Genomic DNA, 26,429 nt, shown 5'->3' on the forward strand with positions numbered 1-26,429 from the left:
ATTTTATTCATCTGTAACATGAGCACAAAATGTTTGGTATTGAGCCCACACCCACCATCATGAAAGAGGCTAGCTAAAGACACATTTAAATCAAGGTAATATTACTTAAATTAAGGTAATATTAACAGATTTGCCTTAGAACAAGTGATATTATTTGTAACAAAAACATTTATAGATGCAACATTTAGATTATGCAAAAGAAACACAAATGTTGAATTTTATGCTTTAATTGGGAAAACATTGGCAACAATCTTTGAATAGCAACAGGGCCAAAGATTAAAATGAATATGGTAGCAAAGACACTGTAAGTTTCCACCAAAATACACTAGATATGGTAACACCCATTATATACATTTAGTTCTGATATCAATGCCACAATATAAAAAAGTACAATTCACTTTGCAGTGTGCTTAAATTACAATTTTGTCACTCAGTTATATTAACAAGGCACAGTGAAGCAATTTGAAATAATTTACAGTATCATACAGTATAGTTAAGGCTGTTCATAATCAATTCAGTAGTCAAAACCTCAATTTTAAAAAGATTGAAAAAGTCAAAGATTGATCAATGTATGGAAACATAGAAGTTGCACATTGAGAACTACCATATACCTCACAACCAATGAGACACCAATCATATTGCCTATCCAAAAAAAACTTTTGTTGTATATAAACAACAGGTTTTTATGTGATATAGTTCAACTGAAATAGATGAGAGTTTTTAAAAAGGCAAAAGGATTATTATACTTTCCGTAAATACATAATGGAGGGGAGAGGTTACTCTCAGATGCCCTCCATTTCTAAAGAAAAGCAAGATGTTCTTGGTTCTCTAGTCTGTATACATGTGTTTTCTTCGAGAAATAAAAACAAGACAGCTATCTAATTTTCATTTTTTTCCAGGTATTGTAATATATTGACAAAGTTGAATAAACACAGATGAACTCCTGTTAACCCATTTCCTCCATGCATGTCTATTGTATAAGCACACCTGAAACCCTAAAAAGAATTGAATGATAACTTTTTGGTGCATTATATGGTCAGTATACTAAATTCATTCAACCTATAAAAAGTAGTGACATAATCCAGCTACAGTTTATATAAAAAAGATGACTCACTTGTTGATTATAAAAGTGATTTTCTGATTGTAGACCACTTTATTTGCATTTATACAAGCTCAAACTATGCATATTCAGTGGATTCAACTGAAAGATAGAAGATATTGCAACCAAAAATTCTTCATATTTCAGTTTATCCAGATACATGGAAAGCTCTCCAAAAGGTAGATGTTGTTCATGCAAGTTTGAATGTTTCCATGCAAAGTTGTTATTTTTCCAGTGTACTATAATATTCAAAAGCACATCTTAGAAAAAAAGGTTGAACAATTAAACAGGTCTTCATTTGGCAAAAATCAGCAGAGGGAACAAACTTGACAAATACAAAAAATAAATTAAGGAAAATATAGTGATATACATTGCAAAAATCAAAAACATTTCCAGTTTCCAAAAAAATTTGGGTCAACATTTCTGCTTACTTTCCTGGTTTCACAAAAATATTAATGCACATTGAGATTTTATACCCAAGTTAGAAATATAACAGGCACCCAAACAATGATTCTGGCAACTTTGATCTAACCTGCCAAAAATTGAATCTGAGCAATAAGTACAGGCATAACAAAAAAATCTACTTCACATTTTCCTGTATGTATAGTCTACAATTTAGAAGGGGCAAGAACATGTACTAATGTAGACTGTAATAGAGACTGAAGTGCTGAACAGAGGAATTATTAAATACAACAGTTTACTCTTCAGGTATTAAGCAGCTCAGAAATTTAAAACATCACAAACTGCAGCTTTGACAATAAAGCTCATATATGCCTCCTAGTGGTGGGTTTTAGAGCAGTGTATACAGACAGTCAAAGCCCTGGGAGAAGGTTACCTACCCCTCCCCCTTTAGGAAAAAAAAATGCCCGTAAGCAAAACAAAATAGGTGCAATGTTAATACAGACGTATCATGTATTTTGCTTCTGTTTGAGACTGCAGGAGCCATTTCAGTAGCACATTTTGCTAACACCTAAAACTTTGCAACTCCTGAGCAAGCTAATTAATATTCATTTTACATGTAATCTTCACAAGTGAGTTGATGAAATTGAAATGTTGTCTATTCAATGTTTCATCTCAAGGTAACTGCAACCTGGATTTAGAACTATAAATCACTCATTAGTTTTATTTATTAACTACAAATTTAATAGCTTCAGTGCCTTACCTCCGGCCAATTTAGAAATTGGACCAACAGCAAAAGTGTTCAACTTAAAATGTTACAGTAATTTAATATTTTACAGTAAAAAATCAGAAATAGACTTATGGCAACTTTAAATATCTTAACTATATGGTACAAGAGAATAAGTCAGTAGTCAAGATTCTGCCCATCACAGAAGGCTATTCAGGATCAAACAGAAAATTAGTTTTAGCCAACAACTGTGTTGAATCCAGAATACACAAATGCAAAACTAATTTTCAGGAGAGTGAGACACTTCAAAAATGCCCAATGAAATACTTAATTGGATGTAAAAAAAAAAAAAATCTAATTTTCTTCCCTGGCCTCCTGAAGAGAATGAAATACCCAAATGCAGAATCATGGAAGAAGTCAGCAACCGATTCAATGCCTACACGAACTCTCTCCAGCAGGGCTTACTGGATAGCAATCAGGACAAGAATTCTAATTAATTTTTCTCTCTCCACCTCAGTAGCACTAACTGGTTCTTCAGCTGATATTAACTTGCTCAACACAGATTGGTAACAAAATTTAATCTATAGGACCCACTGTTGAAGATTCATGGCAGAACCTACTAGGTATCTAAGCCCCTGTTTTTGTAGGTGACCTATTTTTATGCCAGGATTTTGGGAGACCTTGTATGAAGTTTTAACATCTATATTCTCATACATGTACAAAAATCACAAGTTGCTTAAACTACTAGATCATGATGTGTTGATGGGAAATTATTCCAATGATGAGGCAATATTGCTAAAAAAAAATTAACCGTTACAAAATTCAAACATAAAAACAAATTTAAAAATTAGAACAAATAGGATAAATTTTCCAAGGCTTTGAGGGCTGCATTTCCAGAGGTCAGTGGCTGCAAGTATCACTATGGTTAGTTTAGGGACACCACTGCAGTAGGCCAGAGAAGCTATCAGTCGGTTTAAATGGATCTTATCCCACCTGCAATTTCAACTATTATTTGATTAATCATTGAACATTGCAAATTTTTCAGCTGTGGAGGTGCAAATCTATTTGAAAGCTTGTACTTTTGTCATTTATTGACAAATTGTAAATCCAGTCCATTTCCTAGTTTGTTTTTTAATTCTTACTAAATGGGGGAGGAAAATGGGGTTTGCAGTACACCCATTAAGGATGCAAACCCAAATAAGCTTTCATTATGCTAGAGAAACTTTAGTCAAACATATCTTTAGGTAATGTTAATTATGAGTTTAAACAGCCCCCAAAACTGTTGTAAAATATCTAGAAGGAATTCAACCAAATTGAGTCATACCATTTCCCTCCACCATGTGAACCTCCTATAATAAAAACAGCACCAATAATAAAAGATGGTTTGTTTTTACTATATGTTTTGGCAAAATCAACACTGGTATTTAGCTTTGGAATTACTTTGCATCAACTACCCTGCTAACAAGTACACATGCTCATAAGCAGCCAACTTTAGGCCAAAATAACTCAGGAAATCAAGATTACTGATCCAGTGGTTTGGATTTTATCCTTCCCAACATAGACACAGACTTTTTGGTTAAGAGACTAATTACAGTTTTGAATTTTTGCTAAACAAAACTGGAAAACAGGAGTATAGAAAACAAAGCAACTTATACTCATGAAGCAGGTGTCATAGGCATGCGAAAACTTTTGAACTAAAGACTTGCAACATTATTTTGGTAAAGACTCACAGCCAAAAATAAATTCAAAATGTTGTGGATGTAGGGGGGTGGAAATCTATGCTATAACAAACCTAGATCTTCCTCGTCATCTGGCAAGTTCTCCATTGATCCAAAGCTCATTGAGAGATTTGTTGAGACTGGAATGCGGGGCTTTATAGATTGCCGACGTAATGTACCAAATGGAAAAGTTGAAGAAAGACGGCTGCTCTCATGAAATGGTGTGAAGATATCAATGTTTGGAGAACTTGGTTGCCTTTTGAGTATCCTCTGTGATACTTTTGTCTGTAAAGTTTTTATCTCATCTATAATTTCACAGGCTTTGTTCAGAGCGGTTATTGAACCACCACCTGGTATTTGAACCTCTGGAATCCAACGCAGGTATCGCTGGCCCCAGATTCTTAAAGCAGGACCATCATGCAAGGGAAGGAGCAGTCCGTGGTGATCAATTGGTTTACTGCGCCAATTTTCATAGAACAGTTTGTAGCCAACTGAATGGTCTTCAGCTGTGAGTGTCCACCTGCTTATCTTTTTACCTAGAAAAGTCTTTATTAAGTGATCCGTCTCCTCCCTGAAAAACCCTTTTCTGGGTGAAGGCCTACTGTGATAAGATGGACTTGATGGCAGAGACATCTGGCGTTGTGGCTAAGAAAAAAAATAGCATAATGAAATCATATATATAAAAAATCTACCAACAAAATATTTGCTTTTCTCCAAGAAAGTGTAACAAACGGACAGTAACAATATCAAATAGTAAGATCCACATGCAATAGTAATAGAGATGACTACGGAACAGAAAATCTAGAATTGCACAGAGTATAGATATGTGACATGAAATTATTTAAGCTGTTGAGCCATTCAGTAACACAGCAGATATTTGCATTTTTCCTGTTAAGCAAATCAGCCAAAAAAATCAGCATGGCATGCACACAGGCAAATCTTATGGGGTGAGGGATGGATTTTCACTTCCAGGTAGATATGGCAAATCACAGCATTAAGCCTCAACTGTCATTTGAATTTCTAAATAAACAAATGGTTTCCATTTCTGCCCAATACTATCCTCCCATCAAGTAATTCAGAAAGCTGGGGATAATATTAGAAGTTATTTAAACAAATCCAAAACTGAAGTTACACTTTCTGCCATGTGGTTTCTGTGCATCTATTTTGCAGCATCAACAAGATGTTCTCCCTCTCTCCCCTCTACAAGAATGGTCCACCACTTTTCTTCGATCTGATTCCAGAGATATTATCAGTCCTTCAAAACCTTGAGCAAATAGCAAGCAGCCATTCTTTCTGTGCGAGGCTAGGCTAGTGTTGATAGGACAATTAACTGGGATGATACAGGAGACAAAAGCAGTCAAGATTGTTCTCCTCGTAACCCATTCAAGGTCGGCTAATCAGCACAGCTCACAGTACAACCTCGAAGTTTTCTGATCAATTTGGCAAAATTCTACATTTATTTAGGGAGTGCGAGAGTCAGTGCAAGTGTGTGCACGCACGTGTTGGGGGAAGAAGTCATAAAATACATTTACATGTATTCATATATTTTTTTCTCCGGTTTAAAATATATTAAGCTAAGGAAAGGTAAGTGTTCTAGTTTTTATTTAAAGTACATAAATAATTAAACTTTTTCTTTACTGTATTAAGTTAAAGTAAGGGGTTTTTTTTCAACAAGCGGCATGGCAGGGCAGCTCAGTCCCATGTTGTGTACCACCTGCAACATGTGGGAAGTCCTAGATGCTCCTTGCGCTCTGACTGACCACGTGTGCAGGAAATGCCACCAGCTGCAGCTACTTGAGCTCCGAGTTTTGGAGCTTGAGCGGCAGCTGGAGGCACTGAGGCGCATCGGCGAGGCTCAGAGTTTCTTGGATAGCATGTTTTTAGACGTGGTCACCCCACAGCAGACAGAGAGGGAATGGGTGACCAGTCAGAAGAAAGGTGTCAGGCAAATCCCCAGGGTGCATCTTGCTCGAGAATCGTTTTTCTATGTTGGAAAACAATGAGAGTGACGGTTCCGCTGGGGAGTGCAGCCATGCTCATGGCACTGAGTGGCTCAGCTGCACGAGAGGGGGTGGGGAGGAAAATGAAGGGAAGAACAATAGTGGTAGCAGACTCGATACTAAGGGGAACAGACAGGCATTTCTGCTGCTGTAGACGTGACTCCAGGATGGTATGATACCTCCCTGGTGGCACAGAACAGCTGCAGGGCATTCTAAAGGGGAGGGCAAACAGACAAAGATCGTGGTATATATTGGTACCAACGGCATAGGTAGAAAGAGGGACGAGGTATTGCAAGCGGAATTTAGGGAGCTAGGAAGCAGATTAAAAAGCAGGACCACAAAAGCTAGTAATCTCTGGATTACTTCCAGTGCCACGCACTAGTGAATATTGAAATAGGAGGTTAGTCCAGATGAATGCGTGGCTGTAGAGATGGTGCAGGAGGGAGAGCTTTAGATTTCTGGGGGTGATGGAACCTGTACAAGGCGGATGGGTTGCACCTGAACCGGAATGGGACCAACATCCTGGCAGGGAGGTTTGCTAGTGCTGTTTGGAAGGGTTTAAACTAATTTTGCAGGGGGATGGGATCCTGAGGGGAGGTTCAGCAGGGGGAGATGCAAAGCCAAGATTAGAAGAGAGAGCAAGTGAGTCTGGAAGGCATAGAAATTATAGGCCAGTTAAGGCACAAGGGAGTTCGGCAAGGTTGGATGGTATTTATTTTAATGCAAGGAGTCTGACAAATAAGGCAGATGAGTTGAGGGCACAAATTAACACATGGAAGTATGATGTAATTGCTGTTACAGAGACATGGTTGAGAGAGGGGTAGGATTGGCAGCTCAATATTCCAGGGTATAGAGTCTTCAGGCGAGACAGGGAAGGAGGTAGAAAGAGGAGGGGGTATCGCAATATTGATCAAGGAATTAATTACAGCAGTAAGGAGGGATGACATCTTAGAAGGGTCCTCAAATTAAGCCATTTGGGTAGAACTAAAAAACAAAAAAGTAGCAATCGCATTGCTAGGAGTGTACTATAGGCCCCCAAACAAAAAGTCAGAGAGAAATAGAAGAGCAGATATGTAGGCAAATTTCAGAGAAGTGTAAAAATAATAGGGTAGTAATAGTGGGGGATTTCAACTTCCCCAACATTAACTGGGTTAGTCATAGTGTGATAGATTTAGAAGGAGTGGAATTCTTAAAATGCATCCTGGAGAGCTTTTTAAGCTAGTATGTAGAAGGTCCTCTAAGAGAGGGGGTGGTCTTGGACTTAATATTAGGGAATGAAGCCAGGCAAGTGGTAGAAGTATTGGTGGGGCAACATTTAGCAGATAGTGATCATAACTCCGTTGATACAGGTTATTATGGAAAAGGACAAGGATGGGCCAGAAATCAGAGTTCTAAATTGGGGGAAGGCTGACTTTAATAAGACCAGATATGATTTGGCCAGAGTGGACTGGGAGCAGCTACTTTTAAGTAAATCTGCGTCAGAGCAGTGGGACTCATTCAAGAAGGAAATAGGGAGAGAACAGGGCCAACATATTCCAGCAAAGACAAAGAGTGGGACCAACAAATCCAGGGAACCCTGGATGTCAAGGAACATACAGGATTGGACAAAGAGAAAAAGGGAGGTTTATGTCAGATACCGAGGGCTCAAAACAGCAGAAGCCCAAGAGGAGCACAGAATGTGTAGGGGGGAAACTTAAAAAGGAAATTAGGAGAGCAAAAAGGGGGGGGCATGAAAAAAAAAACATTGGCAGGTAAAATAAAGGAAAATCAAAAGTTATTTTTACAAGTACATTCAGAGTAAGAGGATAACTAGGGCCCATTAAGGACCATAGTGGTAATTTGTGTGGGGAGCCAGAAGACGTAGGTAGTGTTCTAAATGAATACTTTGTGTCAGTGTTCACAAGTGAAAGGGATGATGTGGGTATGGAAATCAAGCAGAAGGACTGTGATATAATTAAAGAAATTAGCAAAGAAAGGGAGGAGGTTCTAAGTGGTCTGGCAGGCTTAAAAGTAGATAAATCTCCAGGCTCGGATGAAATGTATCCCAGATCCCAGGTTGTTGAGTGAGGCAAGGGAGGAGATATCAGGGGTGTTGGCAATAATTTTCAATGTCTCTCTGGCCACAAGAGAGGTGCCAGAGGAGTGGAGGACAGCCGATGTGGTACCGTTATTCAAGAAGGGAGGAAGAGATAAACTAGGGAACTACAGGCCCGTCAGTTTAACCTCAGTGGTGGGGAAACTATTGGAAGCAATTCTGAAGGACAGAATTAATCTATGCTTGGAGAGGCAGGGATTAATCAAGGACAGTCAGTATGGTTTTGTTAAGGGGAGGAGACGTCTGACCAATTTGATTGAATTTTTCAAAGAGGTGACGAGGTGTGTAGATGAGGGCAATGCATTTGACAGTCTACTTGGACTTCAGCAAGGCTTTTGATAAGGTCTTGCATGGGAGACTGATAACAAAGGTAAGAGCCCATGGAATCCAAGGCAACTTGGCAAATTGGATTCAGAATTGGCTAAGTGGCAGGAAGCAGAGGGTGATGGTCAAAGGGTGTTTTTGTGACTGGATGCCTATGTCCAGTAGGGTTCCATAGGGATCGGTGTTGGGTCCCTTGCTGTTTGTGGTATATATAAAATATCTAGACTTGAATGTAGGAGGGTTGATCAGTAAGTTCGCGGATGACATGAAAACTGGTGGGGCGGTAAACAGTGAGGAAGATAGCCCTAGATTACAGGAGGATAGAGATGGGCTGGTCAGATGGGCTGATTAGTGGCAAACGGAATTTAATCTGGATAGAAACTAGGAGCAGGAGTAGGCCATTCGGCCCTTCGCGCCTGCTCCGCCATTCATTATGATCATGGCTGATCATCCAACTCAATAGCCTGCTCCCACTTTCTCCCCATATCTTTTGATCCCTTTTCGCCCCAAGAGCTATATCGAACTCCTTGAAAACATAAAATGTTTTGGCCTCAATTACTTTGTGGTGGTGAATCCACAGGCTCACCACTCTCTGGGTGAAGAAATTTCTCGTCATCTCAGTCCTAAATGGTCTACCACATATCCTCAGACTGTGACCCCTGGTTCTGGATTCCCCCACCATCGGGAACATCCTTCCTGCATCTACCCCGTCTAGTCCTGTTAGAAGTTTATAGGTTTCTATGAGATCCCCCCTCATTCTTCTGAACTCCAGCGAATATAATCCTAACCGACTCAATCTCTCATCATATGTCAGTCCCGCCATCCCAGGAATCAGTCTGCCAAACCTTCACTGCACTCCCTCTATAGCAAGAACATCCTTCCTCAGATAAGGAGACCAAAACTGCACACAATATTCCAGGTGTGGTCTCACCAAGGCCCTGTATAATTGCAGCAAGACATCCCTGCTCCTGTACTCGAATCCTCTTGCTATGAAGGCCAACATACCATTTGCCTTCTTTACCACCTGCTGCACCTGCATACTTACCTTTAGCGACTGGTGTATGAGGGCACCCAAGTCTTGTTGCACATTCCCCTCTCTCAATTTATAGACTTTCAGATATTTACCTGACTTCCTGTTTTGCTACCAAAGTGAATAATCTCACATTTATCCTCATTAAACTGCATCTGCCATGCATTTGCCCACTCACTCAACTTGTCCAAATCACACTGAATCCTCCTCACAGCTCACCCTCCCAACCAGCTTTGTATCATTTGCAAATTTGGCGATATTACATTTAGTTCCCTCATCTGAATCATTAATATATATATTGTGAATAACTGGGGTCCCAACACCGATCCCTACAGTACCCCACTAGTCACTGCTTGGCATTTGGAAAAAGACCCATTTATTCCTACTCTTGGTTTCCTGTCTACCAACCGGTTTTCTATCCATCTCCATACACTACCCCCAATCCCATGCGCTTTAATTTTACACGCTAATCTCTTATGTGGGACGTTGTCGAAAGCCACCTGAAAGTCCAAATAAACCACATCCACTAGCTCCCCCCTCATCAATTCTACTAGTTACATCCTCGAAAAATTCCAATAGGTTTGTCAAGCATGATTTCCCTTTCATAAATCCATGCTGACTCTGTCCGATTCTGCCACTGTCTTCCACGTGCTCAGCTATTAAATCTTTTATAATGGATTCTAGAATTTTCCCCACTACCGACATCAGGCTGACTGGTCTATAATTCCCTGTTTTCTTTCTACCTCCCTTTTTAAATAGTGGGGTTACATTAGTTAGCCTCCAATCTGTAGCAACTGTTCCAGAGTCTGCAAGATCTTGGAAGATGACCACCAATGCATCCATTATTTCTAGGGCCAATTCCTTAAGTATTCTGGAATGTAAATTATCAGGCCCTGGGGATTTATCAGCCTTCAATCCCATCAATTTCTCCAACACCATTTCCCTAATACTGATTCCTTTCAGTTCCTCCCTCTTACTGAACCCTGTGTTCCCCAACATTTCTGGTATGTTATTTGTGTCCTCCATTGTGAAAACAGAACCAAAGTATGTATTTACTTGGTCAGCTATTTCTTTGTTCCCCATTATAAATTCCTCTGTTTCTGACTGTACATTTGTCTTCACCAATCTTTTTCTCTTCACATACTTATGGAAACTTTTACAGTCAGTTTTTTATGTTCACCACAAGCTTACTTTCGTACTCGATTTCCCCCCCCTCTTAATCAATCCCTTGGTCCTCCTATGCCGAATTCTAAAGTGCTCCCAATCCTTAGGTCTGTTGTTTTTTCTGGATAAGTGTGAGGTATTGCAATTGGGCAGGACAAACAAGGCACAGGAATACACGATGGATGGTAGGACCCTGGGACGTACTGAAGATCAGAAGGACCTTGGTGTGCATGTCCACCGATCCCTTAAGGTAGCGGGACAGGTACATAAAGGTGGTTAAGAAGGCATATAGGATGTTTACCTTTATTAGCCGAGGCATAGAATAGAAGAGCAGGGAAGTTATGCTGTGACTGTATAAAATGCTGGTTAGGCCAGCATAGGCCAGAGTATTGCATGCAGTTCTGGAATCTGCATTATAGGAGGGATGTGATTGCACTAGTGAGTACGCAAAGGTGATTTACCAGGATGTTACCTAGGCTGGAGGGTTTTAGTTATGAGGAGAGATTGGATAGACTGGGGTTATTTCCCCTGGAGCAGAGGAGATTGAGGGGGGACGTGACTGAGGTGTATAAAATTATGAGGGGCATAGATAGGGTAGACAGGAAAGAACTTTTCCCCTTGGTGGAGGGATCAATAACCAGGGGGCATAGATTTGAGGTAAGGGGCAGGAGGTTTAGAGGGGATGTGAGGAAGAATTTTTTCACCCAGAAGATGGTGGGAATCTGGAACTCACTGCCTGAAAGGGTGGTAAAGGCAGAAACCCTCATAACATTTAAGAAGTATTTGGATGTACATTTGCAATGCCATGGCATACAAGGCTATGGGCCTAGTGCTGGAAAATGGGATTAGAATAGTTAGGTACTTGTTTGACTGGCACAGACACGATGAGCCAAAGGGCCTTTTTCTGTGCTGCAGGCCTCTATGACTATGAATATGACTATGATGACGTAAAAAAAATGTTTCTTCTAAAGAATCCAATTTTGGCCCTACATTTCTCTTCATCAGCTGAGCTTGAACAAAGGTAATTATTTTGAGTTTTATAAAAAGGAGCACAGAGTACAAAAGCAAAGAGGCTATGATAAATTTATGTATGCCACTGAGTATTGTTTGCAGTTTTAGGTATCCTTCTGAAGAAAAAGCATAAAAGTCAAGGAGTGTGTTTGTGGTGTCGATACGTCAGGATGATACCAGGGTATTTATTTTTTTCTTATATTCAGTTACGGGATGTAGGCATCGCTGGCTAGGCTAGCATTTATTGCCCGTCCCTAATTCCCTTGAGAAGGTGGTATTGAGCTGCCTTGAACAGCTGCAGTTCACATGGTGTAGGTACACCCACAGTGCAGTTAGAGAGGGAGTTCCAGGATTTTGATCCTGGAACTGAACAAGAAACAGGACTTCAGATACTGGAACTATTTTCACTGGAAGAGAGAAAGCTAAAAATAGAGTAATAGATTTTTAAAATGGTGAAATAATTTCAGAAGGTAAATAAAGAAAGTTTACTTCCTCTGGTGTGAAGTCAATGCTGGAGAACTAGAACTGAATAATGGGCTAAATGCCCTTCTGTCCTGTAAGCATCTTTGGAAGAGATTTTTAAAAGGTTTATTGATGCTAAGTTAATAACTACCACTGCTAAATAGTTTAGCTAAGTAGGTTTAAATACGATGATTACATATGAGAGCAATGGCTTTCTTAAGGATTTAGGCACCACTCTACATGTAACCGAAATACAAGCTAATCCCCACATGCACCCTCCTAGTCAAGTTAGTAGATGGGTGTGGTCAAAAATTGAAGACCTTAAAATACCTCTGGTATATCCAGAAAATTTTCCTGAACAATCTCCAAGCAGTTCAGTGCAGGGTCCTTTGATGATATGAAGAAGGCAGATTTACTCAAAGATGACAAATATAGTTTCTGTAAGAACATTCACTACTCCCACTGTTAATTCATATGTGGCTACTTTATGGCAGAGCGTTATTGTAGCAAGAAAACATTATTGCAGGTATATCTAATTCGGAAGCAACATGCTTGATGTCGGCTCTTTTGCTAGGCTTTTCACTGTTGGTATGGCATCACACACACACAAATGAAATTATTGCCACTACCATATTGTTCAAGACTTCGATATTTATCCCATATACTTTAGCTATTGTGGTTTTAGTTTTCTTTTCAAATCTCTGGCTTTTTGCTTACACTTGCAATTTCTCCAGGCATGCTCTCTGTTGTAGCCAAGTTAAAGAACTGTGCTGGTGGACAAACTAACAATGAGAAGTCAGTAGTAGTCATTTTTAAAAATAAAATCTCGACACTTTGAAATTAGAGTTTTCACATGCTTTTGTTTCAGGAGTCTGGGTTGATCCTGGTCTCATGTGACTTACTGATGGATGAATCTTTGTAAACACCCATTTAATAGAAAAAAAAACAAGCAAGTTTTCTTTTATGAATTGCAGACAGTATTTAGCTCATCTACCTGACTAAAGCTAGTCAGTGAGGTGCACACCACCCTCTCCACCCCCAACAACAGCCCCTATAGCAAAGAGACTTGGACTAGGTCGCTCACCAAAAATACTTCTCTACAGCATTGAGCAAAACCACGGGATGTTATCTAGACTTTTTCTAATGTCCCTATATAAGGATATTAACTATATATTAAAAATACACAATCCAAAATTTAAAAGAATTACCTTAACACGTTGGGTTCTTCTATTATCCATTTTTGGCTTTCCAATGTAAAGCGGATTATAAAAGAGCGCTTGAACAGAGTTCTCAAACTGAACAGACCATTCCCAAACACTGGGAAGTTTCAATGACCTGCTTACCATTCGCCGATCTTCATCAAGCTACAAAAACAAAGAAAACAGACTGTGACCTGACTGACAAAATAACACATCTTCAACACAAACAATTTGGATGAGGACAGAAACAAAGGTTCATCTCAAGACAGTATCTCTTTATACTGCGCTGCAGCACAAAACAAAATAACAGTGCAAAATATTGGCATTTGCACTAAACATATATCCTAAATTCTAAATGTTAACATCTGTTCTGTCTAACAACAGTTGCAAAATTAGGAATTAAGTGATATTTTTATTATAGTGCTACTTATTGAAAACATTGAAGTTCATAATTGTAGTTGTGGATAGGAAGGTGGGGATGATGATATTGATTTTTTTTTAAAATGTTGCAATTTTTTTTACTTTATAGAATCAAAGTTTTCCAGCACTAAAAGGAGAATATTGGATCCAACGAGTCTCTGAATAGCTATCCACCTCCAGCATGATGCCACCACTAAACATTTCTTCCCCTCTCCTTTCAGCTTACTAAAGAGACAATTTCCTTTGCGATACTCTGGTCTACTCCTTGGTTACCACAAATACCATCTCCCATTCCCACATCACTTCTTTCCTTCTCTGTCCAAATACTCCTTCCAGGTGAAACAGCAATTTACTTGTACTTCTTTCAACTTGTATTCACTGCTCATTATCCAGTCCCCTCTAACATTGGGGGAGACTAAATACGGATTGCGTGATCACTTTGTGAAGCACCTTCGTTCAGTTCACAAGCATGAGCTTTTGGTCACCTGTCATTTAACTCTCTGCTCCATTCCCACTCTAACCTTGGATTCCTAAACTGTTCCAATGAAGCTCAATGCAAGCTTCAGGAATAGCACCTAATTTTTAGATTAGGCATTTTACAGCCTTCCAGATTTAATGTGGAGTTCAACTTCAGATCGTATCCTCTGCTCCTATTTCTTCGGTTTCATTTTGGGCAGTAGCGGTTAGTGATAATTCTGCATTTTTCCATTAATGCGTCCTCTAGACACATCTTTTGTTTCTTTACTTGTTCCATTATCACCCCATTTGTCTTGTAGCAATATCCCTTGTCATTTAATCTCTGTCTTCCACCCAATCACAGACCTTCCCTTTTGTCCCTTCCTTTCTTCCCCACTTTCTTTGCCTCTGGACTTGATAAAACTTGTTACATCGCTACTTTTTCCAGTTCTGATATAAGGTCATTGACCTGAAGCATTAACGCAGTTTCTCTCACTGCAGATGTTGGCAGTCCTGCAGAATTTTCTGCTTTTATTTCAGATTTCAAGCACCTGCAGTATTTTGTATGAGATAATTGATATCATCTTTGCATGCTCTAAGATTATAACTTCCCTTTAGCATTGTAATGGAACTCCATTTATGTTGGCTTTAGAAATACATTTTACTAGTAAGGAACCATAATCAAGATTCAGAGACATCAAATCTGGCAAGTCGATAGTGATTCAGTAACAAGCAAATACAAAGAATCTAAAAGACATTTTGTAACAACTAGAACACCTACCATTTGGTTATTATCCCTTTGCCATGGTGAATTGAACAGGAAGGTGCTAAAGATAGGGATGAACATGCTGTCTGACAATATAGTCACGTAGGTCTCTGTAAACTCAAAGGCTGGTGGATATTGCTGAAGTAACTGCCACACGCATTCCAGGAAGAGAAGAAATACTGGTGCCTTCAATTTAAAAAAGGTTGCAAAAATGGTATTACTTTTGTCAAAGCTTATGCCTACTTTACAAACAAAATTAAAATAATGATGTAATGACTATTTTTGGTCATTATAAACTCACTTGATTCTGTAGATAAGACAAATGACTTCACATTTCACAGCTTCTCCAAAAAGGTGTTGCTATGGGAACACACAAGGGTCCTTGCTATGTCTGCTTTTAAATGACATGTAGAACATCCTTTGTTCTAATCCTACTCATATCATCTCCCTTACCCCTCTTACTAGTACAATGATAATGTATTGGTGCCACTTCATGCTCTCATTCCAAACTGCAAACTTTGCTTCTAACCTCCATCCAACCAGTCACCATATTCAGTGGATCATCCTCTGGTGGTGTCATGAAGATGGCAAACATCCTCCTCCTCTTGCCCTTTCAGCATTCCAATGGAATCATTCCCTCCATTACACGTTGATCCACTCTTCAACCTACAACCTCAAATCCCCTTCAAAGCAAGCAGGGGATGCAACATTTGTCCTTTCACCTCCTCCCTTCCCACTGCTGGGGCCCCAAGTACTTGCCTGGGTGAAACAACAACTTGCTTGTACTTCATCCAACTTAGTATATGTATTCACTGCTTACAATGTGTTGTCCCATACCTGGCAAATGAAATGCAGACTGAACGATCTCTGTTGAACATCTCTATTGGAGTCCTCAACTGCAACTAAGCTTCTGGTTGCTTGCCATTTTAACTCTCCATTACACCCCACCTCTCTGGCCTTGATGCAAGCTCAAAGTACAACACCTCATCTTTCTAATCAGCATGCTACAGTTTTCCGGCCTGGAGTTTAATAACTTTGGACCTTAACAGGTGTCTTTTGGACACTAGATGCTGTTAATGGTGGGAAGGCTGCACCACTTCCACTCAGTGGTTCTGATGTGAGTTGGCACTTTGGGTGGGGGTTCCCCTATCGGTACATGGCTAGGTGATCCACATTTCTGGGATCGAATTTCTTCACTTCCGCCACATTCCTGGTACATGGTAGGCTTTCTCTACAAGACATTTCACTTGCTTCCCTCTTGCACTGCTGCTGTCCTGTAACCATTTACACCTCCTCTGAACCCATCTTTTGTTTTGATGCTTGTCATTACCATCTCATTTTGCAATTTAATCATTCCTGTACTCACCCCATCAGAATTCTATTTTGTTCTTTCCATGTCCTTCTTCCTGGCTCTGTACTTACTTAGCGACTATTTCTCTTAACTTTTTCCAGTTCTAATGAAGCATCATAAACCTGAAACATTAACTCTGTTTCTCTTTGCAGGTATTGCCAGACCTGCTGAGTATTTCCAGTATTTTCTGTTACTTTTGATTACAAGCTTTGTTTAAATTACATGGTAACTGTGTTGAAAACAAAGCATTTATTAAAGCAAAATTTCTCTGCGGAGTCATCTGTCCTCTCCTACTTATTAAAAATTCTCGTTGTTACTTTGGCTGAAGGTTATGATTCAGGTTCCTTCCACTAATACAGAAAACTGCTTTCTACAGGGGATGGTTACTACAGATCTAAAAATGATGCCTTCAACGCAGGGGTGTAAGAGAGCAGCCCTGAACATACTCTTCCTACTTCCCTGGTATCTCCTCCAACATACACCCTAACTGAGGTCATAGACTCATGTCACTTGGGAAGAAAGGGTGCAAGGAAGAGGAAGCAGTTGTAAATCAGTTTAAAAAAACTTTTCCTCCAAATGATATAATATTGGTACATCACTTCACACCACTAGGCAGATGTTACAAGTAACTCAATTAAGTCATTTAGCAAGTCACAAATTATGCAGAGATAGTACTCAAAATAGCCATTATAATATTGAGGATTAATTTTCCACTTAGCATAGTATACACAGAATTGGATGAACTCTTGAATTAATCCCATAAACTGAGATGCAGCAACACACTAACATTAAGCTTTTTATCTATGTCTTGCCTGGCAGTTACAGAATCTACTGGAAACAATTTTCCCAGAAAAAGAACAAATTCCACATTGTACACAGCTATCCAATTTAAAGTTAGCAGTGGAGAGCAATTACTCGTGTCTCTTAGTTGTTTCAACCTTACCTCTTTATCATTGCTTCGCAGAAGATTACATCGATCCAGAAAACAATGGCAGCCCATCACCCACTCCTTCTGAATTAAGCTCTGGAAGCCAGATAATGTTCTAAAATGTGGGTCTATGATCACCTGGACCAGACTAGCTATTAGACAGCACAAATCAGAGCAATTTTCTTCTGTGTGGGGAAAGGACAAGAACACACTCAAAATGAGTTCTCTGTGAAGGAGAAGCAATTATAACTGGGGAGTGGGAAAAGAAATGGAAGAGAAAAATGAGCAACCTCTTGACACAATCCATTAACTCCCCCACCTACCTAGTTAAAAGTTTTATTTCAGACATTAAAGAGGTTCTGATTAAATAAAGTGGATAAAATGGTTAACAGAAAGTAAAATAATTTGTTCCAAATTATATTTTGCTTGATCTTAAAATATGGCAATGTTGCAAGAACTCAATGTGAAGTAAAAGAAAAAATAATCTAACTCTTCCTTACCCACAAGCACCACAGATGTGTTTCTTTGTTCCAGGCATTCAACAATATCCAAGGCTTTCTTCAGACATTGTCTGTAAAGAAACAGCCCACATCTCATGTACTATAAGAACTTGTGTCAAGATTACCTCTCATAAAAAAACCTAAAAATATCAATGCCATCTTCCAGCTATCCTTCAATTATTTTACTACCAAGGAATGGAGGGCAGAAAACTGACTGGGTATCACTTGTGGGCACACTGAAATGAAGACACAAAAGCCAGCCCAATATTGGGTCACAGGCCATATTTTCTGCATGAGGTGTCAGCACCTGTAACTCCAGAGGACACTCGCATTTGGAAAGCAGAAATGTTGTTGCTCTGCTTGCCTGGCCAGCAGCGCCAAAGGCAAGTCTGGTAAAGCGGGGGGCTGGTGTGGGAAAATGGCAATGACTGTTGAGTCAGGAGACCATTGGTGCTGCTCCTGCCTCCACAAAATGATGTTAAAAATTTGCATTAGGAAAACAATTTACTTTTTTACTTTAGTTGGTAGTCACTAAACAATCCTGAGTAGTGCAGGCTTGATGTTTGCCTTGGTCCATTTCTGCAAGAGGTCCCAAAACAGACATAAGGCCTCCCATTTACATATGTAGAGGACCCATGCCCTATTTTAGCATCCCACCAGGGACTCCTGAAAAACAGCCTGACAATTTCACCTTGAATATTTTTCAAAATGTTTTGGGGAATCAGGACGTAGGTCTGCAGAATTGGTTCTTTATGATGTAAACCAGGCCCTACATGGTCCAATTTCTACATGTTTTGCTTTGCATCAGATATGCACAGTTTCCTTGGATCACCAGTATGAAACACAAGCATGATGAAAGAATGTATTTTGCTCATGCAGACTGAACCTAATTACCCCAAAAACTCAGGGAGGGAGAACTAAGTGGCTTGTTTTCTGGTTGGCAGAATGTGACGAGTGGTATACCACAGGGATCAGCGCTGGGGCCTCAATTCTTTACAAATTTACTTAAATAATTTGGATGAAGAGGCCAATGGTATGGTTGCTAAATTTACTGATGACACAAAGATTGATAGAAAAGTAAGCTGTGAAGAGGAGGCTGCAAAAAAGATATAGGTAGGTTAGGCGAGTGGGCAAAGATCCAGCAAAAGGAGTATAATGTGGGAAAATGTGAGGCTGTCCATCTTGGCAGGATGATTTTTTTTTTAGAAGGCATATTATCTAAACAGAGATTGCAGAGCTCAGAGTAACAGAGGGATCTGGGTGTTCTAGTGCATGAATTGCAAAAGGTTAGTAAGTTGGTGCAGCAAGCAATTAGGAAAGCAATTAGGAAAGCTAACAGGATGTTATCATTTGTTGTTAAGGGAATTGAATACATAAGTGGGGAGGTTATGCTTCAGTTGTAGAATATTGGTGAGACCACATCTGGATTACTGTGTACACTATTGCTCTCCTTATTTCAGAAAAGATGCAAATACGTTGGAAGCAGTTCAGAAAAGGTTTACAAGATTAATAACTGGAATGGGTGGGTTGTCTTATGAGGAAAGGCTGGACAGACTAGGCTTGTATCTGCTGGAGTTTAGAAGAGCAAGAGGCGACTTGATTGAAACATACAAGATCCTGAGGGGACTTGACAGGGTGGATGTGGAGAGGATGTTTCCACTTGTGGGAGAATCTCGAACTCGGTCACTGTTTCAAATTAAGGGGTGGCCCATTTAGGACAGAGATGACGAAAAACTTTTTCTCTCAGAGTTGAGACACTTTGGAATTCTCTTCCTCAAAACATGGTTGAGGCAGAGTCCTTGAATATCTTTAAGGCAGAGCTAGATAGATTCTTAATAAGCAAAGACATGAAAAGTTATCAGGGATAGGTAGGAATGTGAAATTGAGGTTAAAATCAGATCAGCCATGATCTTAATGAATGGTGGAGCAAGCTCGAAGGGCCTAGTGGCCTACTCCTGCTCCAAATTTGTATGCTCAAATGTTAAACTCTCTATAATTTCAATGTGAATTTACAGACTGAAAGTTAAAGTTTTAGCAAAAATATTTTTACAAAAGTTAAAAATCTAATTTACGAAATAATTCAACCTTCTGGGCTTAAATATTAAATTAAAATGACCATTTCAGTGAAGTGCAAGAGTCTGCATGAAAGTGAAACCCTACTACCAGTCCAAACTTTCAGGTTAGGAGTAGTAAAGAGAAAGATCAGAGAAAAAGAATCATTGCAAGATTAAGTGGTTAATTCCCATATGCCTCCATGCACTTGTTCAGTCTTGGAGGTGATTGTAATATAAAAGGTGTAAGGTTGTTCAGGTTGGTAAAGGTTATTTGGGACTGGAGAAAAAGTAATGCCCACATTATGATTTAGAATGTCACATGATGTGTAGAGATAGTCCGAGGAATCAGCATGAAGATATCTCCAAGGTATAGGCCTAAATAGGTGCTATGTATTTTTTAAAAAATTCATTCATGGGGTGTGGATATCACTGGCTACGCAAGCATTTATTGCCTATTCCTAATAGCCCTTGAGAAGGTGGTGATGAGCTGCCTTCTTGAACTGCTGCAGTCCACATGGTGTAGTTAGGAAGGGAGTTCCAGGATTTTGACCCAGTGACAGTGAAGGTACAGCGATACGTTTCCAAGTCAGGATGGTGAGTGGCTTGGAGGGGAACCTCCAGGTGGTAGTGTTCCCGTGTGTCTGCTGCCCTTGTCCTTTTAGGTGGTAGCAGCCATGGGTTTGAAAAGGTGCTGTCTTGGTGAGTTCCTGCAGTGCATCTTGTAGGTGGTACACGCTGCTGCTACTGTGCATCAGTGGTGGAGGGAGCGAATGTTTGTGGATGGGGTGCCAATCATGCAGGCTGCTTTGTCCTGGATAGTGTCTGGAGTGTTGTTGGACCTGCACTCATCCAGGCAAGTGGACGGTATTCCATCACACTCCTGTGCCTTGTAGATGGTGGACAAGCTGTGGAGTCAGGAGGTGAATTACTTGCTGCAGGGTTTCTAGCTTCTGACCTGCTCTTGCAGCCACAGTATTTATATGGCTAGTCCAGTTCAATGGTAACCCTCAGGATGTTGATAGTGGGGGATTCAGCGATGGTCAGAATCTCTTTTCGGAGATGGTCATTGCCTGGCACTTGTGTGGCACGAATGTTACTTGCCGCTTGTCAGCCCAAGCCTGAATATTGTCCAAAACTTGCTACATTTGGACATGGACTGCTTCGGTATACGAGGAGTCGTGAATGGTGAACATTCTGCAATCATCAGCGAACATTCCCACTTCTGACCTTATGATGAAAGGTCATTGGTGAAGCAGCTGAAGATGGTTGGGCCTAGGACACGACCCTGAGGAACTCCTGCAATGATGCCCTGGAACTGAGGTGATTGACCTCCAACAACCATAACCATCTTCCTTTGTGCTAGGTATTACTCCAACTAGAGTTTTCCCCCTCCCTATTCTCATCGACTCGTGTTTTGCTAGGGCTCCCTGATGCCACACTTGATCAAATGCTGCCTTGCTGTTAAGGGCAGTCACTCCTGCCTCACCTCGGGAGGTCAACTTTTTTGTCCATGTTTGAACCAAGGCTGTAATGAGGTCAGAAGCCGAGAGGCCCTGGGTGGTACCCAAAATGAGCAAGTTATTGCTAAGCAAGAGCAGCTTGATAGCATTATTGATGGCACCTTTCATCAATTTATTGATGATTGAGAGTAGACAGATGGGTCAGTAATTGGCCAGGTTGGATTTGTCCTGCTGTGTATGTACAGGACATACCTGGGCAATTATCCACATTGCCAGGTAGATGTCAGTGTTGCGGCTGTACTGGAACAGAATATGCCGTACCCCTAGCCAAGCTACAGCAGAAGTCTTCAGAACTACAGCCACAATATTGTCAGGGCCCATAGCCTTTGCGCTGTCCAAAGCCTTCAGCCATTTCTTGATATCACAGAGTGAATCGAATTGGCTGAAGACTGACATCTGAGATACTGGGGACCTCTAGAGGAGGAGTGATGGATCATCCACACAACACTACTGGCTGAAAATTGTTGTGAATGCTTCAGCCTCATCTTTTGCACTGATGCGCTGGGCTCCCCCATCATTGAGGATGGGGACATTTGTTGAGCCTCCGCCTCTAGCAAGTTGTTTAATTGTCCATCACCATTCATGACTGAATGTGGCAGGCCTGAGAGCTTAGATCTGATCGATTGGTTGTGGAATCGCTTAGCTCTGGGTATCACTTGCTGCTTATGCTGGTTCACACGGAAATAGTCCTGTGTTGTAACTTCATCAGGTTGACACCTCATTTTTCTGTATGTGGGTGCTGCTCCTGGCATGCCATCCTGCACGTTTCATTGAGCCAGGGTTCATGGTAGTGTGGAGGATATGCCAGGCCATGAGGTTACAGATTGTGGCTGAGTACAATTCTGCTGCTGCAGGTGGCCCACAGTGCCTCATGGTTACCCAGTTGTGAGTTGCTAGATCTGTTTGAAATCTATCCCATTTAGCATAGTGGTAGTGCCACACAACACAATGGAAGGTATCTCAATGTGAAGGGAACTTCGTCTCCACAAGGACTGTGTAATGGTCACTCCTACTGATAGTCATGGACTGATGTATCTGCAGCAGGCAGGTTAGTGAGAATGAGGTCAAGTCTGTTTTTCCCCTTGTTGGTTTCCTCACCAATTGCTGCAGGCCCAGTCTAGCAGTTGTCCTTTAGGACTCAGCAGTTCGGTCAGTTGTAGTGTTACCGATACACTTTTGATGATGGACATTGAAGTCCCCCACCCAGAGTACATTCTGTGCCCTTGCCACCCTCAGTGCTTAATCCAAGTGGTGTTCAACATCTAGGAACACTGATTCATCAGCTGAGGGAGGGCAGTATGTGGTAATCAACAGGGGGTTTCCTTGCCCATGTTTGACCCGGTGCCATGAGACTTCATGGGTCTGGAGTCAATGTCAAGGATTCCCAGGGCAACACCCTCCTGATTGTATACCACTGTGCTGCCACCTCTGCTGGGTTTGTCTTGCCAGTGGGACAGGGCATGCCCAGGGATGGTGATGGTGGTGTCTGGGACATTATCTGTAATGTATGAATATGACTGTGTCAGGCTGTTGCTTGACTAGTCTGTGAGACAACTCTCCCAATTTTGGCACTAGCCCCCAAATGTTAGTAAGGAGGATTTGGCAGGGTCGATAGGGCTGATTGCCGTTGACGTTTCCAGTGCCTAGGTCAAGGCTGGGTGGTCTGTCCAGTTTCATTCCTTTTTTACTTGTTTTTAGAGGTTTGATTTAACTGGGTGGCGTGCTAGGCCATTTTTAGAGGGCATTTAAGAGTCAACCATGTTGCGTGTTAACAATAACAATTTATGTTCAACTACACAAGCCTCCAGACCTCTTAGCAAGACAACTAACAACCTTTCAACATGGCAGCAGCTAAAGGAAGAACCTAATACCTCCAAGCAGCATGTGAAGAGGGTCAAAACTCCAGAGAATAAAAAAAGTTAAGAAACTACAGTCCGACCTGAGAGAAATACATCCAATTCCAAGACACGGTTGGAGATCACCTTAAAAAAGAAAGTTCCCCTGCAGGCATGGAGTCTCAAGGGCAGAAAAAAGATCCGCTGTGCAACTGAAAAGGACTCCACCAGAGTATGCATGGGAGGCAGTTCAAAGGAGGTTTACTAGGTTGATACTGGAACGAGTGGGTTTCTTATGAGGAAAGGTTGGATAGACTGGGCTTATTTCCACTGGAGTTTAGAAGGGTGAGGGGTGAGTTGATTGAAGTATATAAGATCCTGAATGGCCTTGACAAGGTGGATGTTGTTTCCTCTTGTGGGTGAGTCCGGAACTAGGGGGCACTGTTTTAAAATTAGGGGATGCCCTTTTAGGACAGAGAGAGATGAGGAGAAATTTTTTCTGAGAGTTGTGCGACTTTAGAATTCTCTGCCTCAGAGGTGGTGGAGGCGGGGTGAGCAAAATTCACTAAAAGACTGAAATAACCTTTTAAAAATAGTAAGAGCACCAATCAGGCAGAGCATATTGATTGTTTAACCAGCGCAGCTAAAACAACATGGCAGCCAGGTCTGGAGTCAGCACCATAGCATGTGGCAGCTGAGCTCAAATGGAAAGAAAAAAAAAATAAAACAGAATGCAGAGCAAGAAAACTAAACACCTTCAAGTTGATTTTTCAAACTCAGAAGCAAATTGCTGGTGAAAACAATTAGTTTAAGAGGTTTCCTGCAGAATAGCAACGTTTTAAAGATGGCTCCAATATCACAACAGGAGCCCGCTGTAACCCGACAAGTATGGGAAGAGGAGAGAAAGAAAAAGGTTAAGTCTGCACCATCTTGAAAACAAATACTCCTGTTATGAAAAACAGCCATGGATAGTAAATTAAAACTGTTAGAACAATGAATTCAGCAAGGGCCAAACCAAATGCAAACTTGTGCATCATTGAGAAGAAAATTTTTAGATTACAGGAATACGTCAGGGTTAAGTAGGAAATCAGAGGAAGTGCAAGTTATTACATTCTTGAATAAAAGCAAAAAACTGCAGATGCTGGAAATACAAAACAAAAATAAAAATACCTGGAAAAACTCAGCATGTCTGACAGCATCTGCGGAGAGGAACACAGTTAATGTTTTGAGTCCGTATGATTCTTCAACAGAACTAAGGAAAAATAGAAAAGAGGTGAAATATAAGCTGGTTTAAGGGGGGATGGGACAGGTAGAGCTGGATAGAGGGCCAGTGATAGGTGGAGATAGCCAAAAGATGTCATAGTCAAAAGGACAAAGAGGTCTTGAAGGTGGTGATATTATCTAAGGAATGTGCTAATAGGTGACATTAAGAGTAGAAAGCAGGACGAGCAAGGTACAGATAGCCCTACTGGAGTTGGGATGGGGGGATAGGGATCAAAATCGGCTAAAAGGTAGAGATAAAACAATGGATGGAAATACATTTAAAAATAATGGAAATAGGTGGGAAAAAAATCTATATAAATTATTGGAAAAAAGGGGGATTGGAAAGGAGGTGCGGATGGAGGAGATGGTGGGGATGATCTAAAATTGTTGAACTGAATATTCAGTCCAGAAGGCTGTAAAGTACCTAGTCGGAAGATGAGGTGCTGTTCCTCCGGTTTGCATTGAGCTTCATTGGAACAATGCAGCAGGCCAAGGACAGACATGTGGGCATGAGAACAGGGTGGAGTGTTGGAATGGCAAGTGACAGGGAGGTCTGGGTCATGCTTGCAGAAAGGCCGAAGGTGTTCCACAAAGCGGTCACCCAGTCTGCGTTTGGTCTCTCCAATATAGAGGAAACCGCATTGGGAGCAGCTAATGCAATAGACTAAATTGAGGGAAGTGCAAGTGAAATGCTGCTTCAATTGAAAGGAGTGTTTGGGCCCTTGGACGGTGAGGGGAAGTAAAGGGACAGGTGTTGCACCTTCTGCGGTTGCATGGGAAGGCACGTGGGAGGGGGTTGAGGTGTAACCCTTAGTAAGGGTTAAAGTGGGACTGGGGAAGTAGTACCACCCACATATGGAGAGTCACATGATAGTCAGCATGAAGATAGCACCTAGTTAAGGCTTTACCTTGGAGACATGCATATAATTGTGCTAACAATAAATGGTTTATGTTCAATCACACAAGCTTCCAGACTTCAGGTGAGGCACCTTACAACAGTGATCTTTTTGTTGTGTTATTTTCTGCCCTTACACGTAGAAACTCCATATAGCAGGTCATCAAAATATCATTATACCTTGAATGGATGAAAGCTGAATGATGGGGTAAACCAGAGAGATCTGGGAGTTCATGTCACCCACCTAACTCTCGTGGTGTTCCTACATTACAACAGCAGTAACAGTTCAAGAGTATTTTATTGGCTAGGAGTGATTTGTAAAGAACCTATCTTTTTATTTTCTGTTGGACTATGGATTAAAATTACAATGGTTACAGTTTGAAAGACATGTCTATTGGAGCAGGATGAGATATATATACAATGTTGCAGTCCTGGAACAGAGTGTACCATGAAAGACAAGATGGTGCCAGAAAGGAGTCCTGGACCAAGGGAGCTGCCAGACAACAACGGTCTGATTGGCTCCTGACCAGATGACCAGGGTTTTATGTGAGAGCAGTGCAGCAGAATAGCCTGAAAAGAACAAGATCTAAAGCCTCTTTCTCCTGTGTGTTGAAGGTTCCAGTAATTCCACAATTCCTAGCTGGCTTTTTCTCCTCATATCTCTATAACCTGCTCTCTCTCTGAAAACCCCTGTCAAGAGGCAAAGGGAAAAATCACTATTAGAGACATTGAAAGGAAAGTGCTCAACCAGTGAACTAAATACTGGAAGTGCGGGAAGATCACCTTGTATCATCAACAAGAACTGAAAGGAATTTAGAAGACATCAATCAAAATCAACCCATCGAATTCTGTACTCCGGAATGGGTGCTGTTGAACTGTTTTACCCCACCCTTAAAATCCATGTTTTTGAGAGTCTTGTATGTGCGCGTACAGGGATTTAAGAAGGGGTAGAGTTTAGGTTATAGAGTTAGAAATTAACAGTTCATATTTCTTTCTTTTGCCACTGGTTAATGATAGCTTGTTCAATAAAAAGTTATTTACTTAAGTTTACAAACCTGGTGCTCATAATTCTGTTAACCTAAATAAAACAGTTAGGTAAAATTGGGGCAATCTGGTGGTTTGGTCATGGTCACACTTGTCGTGGCTCGGGGAAGAGTAGGGCTTGATATTACAGCGCACTATCCCCAGTGAGTCGTGACATTTGAAAGGACTT

General features: G+C 40.8%; 1 protein-coding gene across 4 annotated transcripts in view; it reads right to left on the reverse strand.

The window, feature by feature from the left end:
• Positions 1-211: 211 nt before the first annotated feature.
• Positions 212-26,429, reverse strand: part of mtmr12 (myotubularin related protein 12) — a 90,339-nt gene continuing 64,121 nt past the window's right edge. For 2 of the 4 annotated variants that reach the window (XM_041182764.1, XM_041181444.1), the window contains 7 exons: positions 17,650-17,720; positions 17,165-17,334; positions 14,886-15,056; positions 13,238-13,393; positions 12,360-12,416; positions 4,018-4,588; positions 212-1,338 (listed from right to left, as the gene is read on the reverse strand). In XM_041182764.1, the coding sequence (XP_041038698.1) occupies positions 1,154-1,338; positions 4,018-4,588; positions 12,360-12,416; positions 13,238-13,393; positions 14,886-15,056; positions 17,165-17,334; positions 17,650-17,720 (1,381 nt within the window). In that variant the 3' untranslated portion in view covers positions 212-1,153. The remainder of the gene's footprint in view (positions 1,339-4,017; positions 4,589-12,359; positions 12,417-13,237; positions 13,394-14,885; positions 15,057-17,164; positions 17,335-17,649; positions 17,721-26,429) is intronic. The other 2 variants (XM_041182685.1, XM_041182169.1) reach the window with 2 other exon arrangements.

The sequence above is a fragment of the Carcharodon carcharias genome, chromosome 1 (assembly GCF_017639515.1).
Source record: "Carcharodon carcharias isolate sCarCar2 chromosome 1, sCarCar2.pri, whole genome shotgun sequence".
Classification (NCBI taxonomy): domain Eukaryota; kingdom Metazoa; phylum Chordata; class Chondrichthyes; order Lamniformes; family Lamnidae; genus Carcharodon; species Carcharodon carcharias.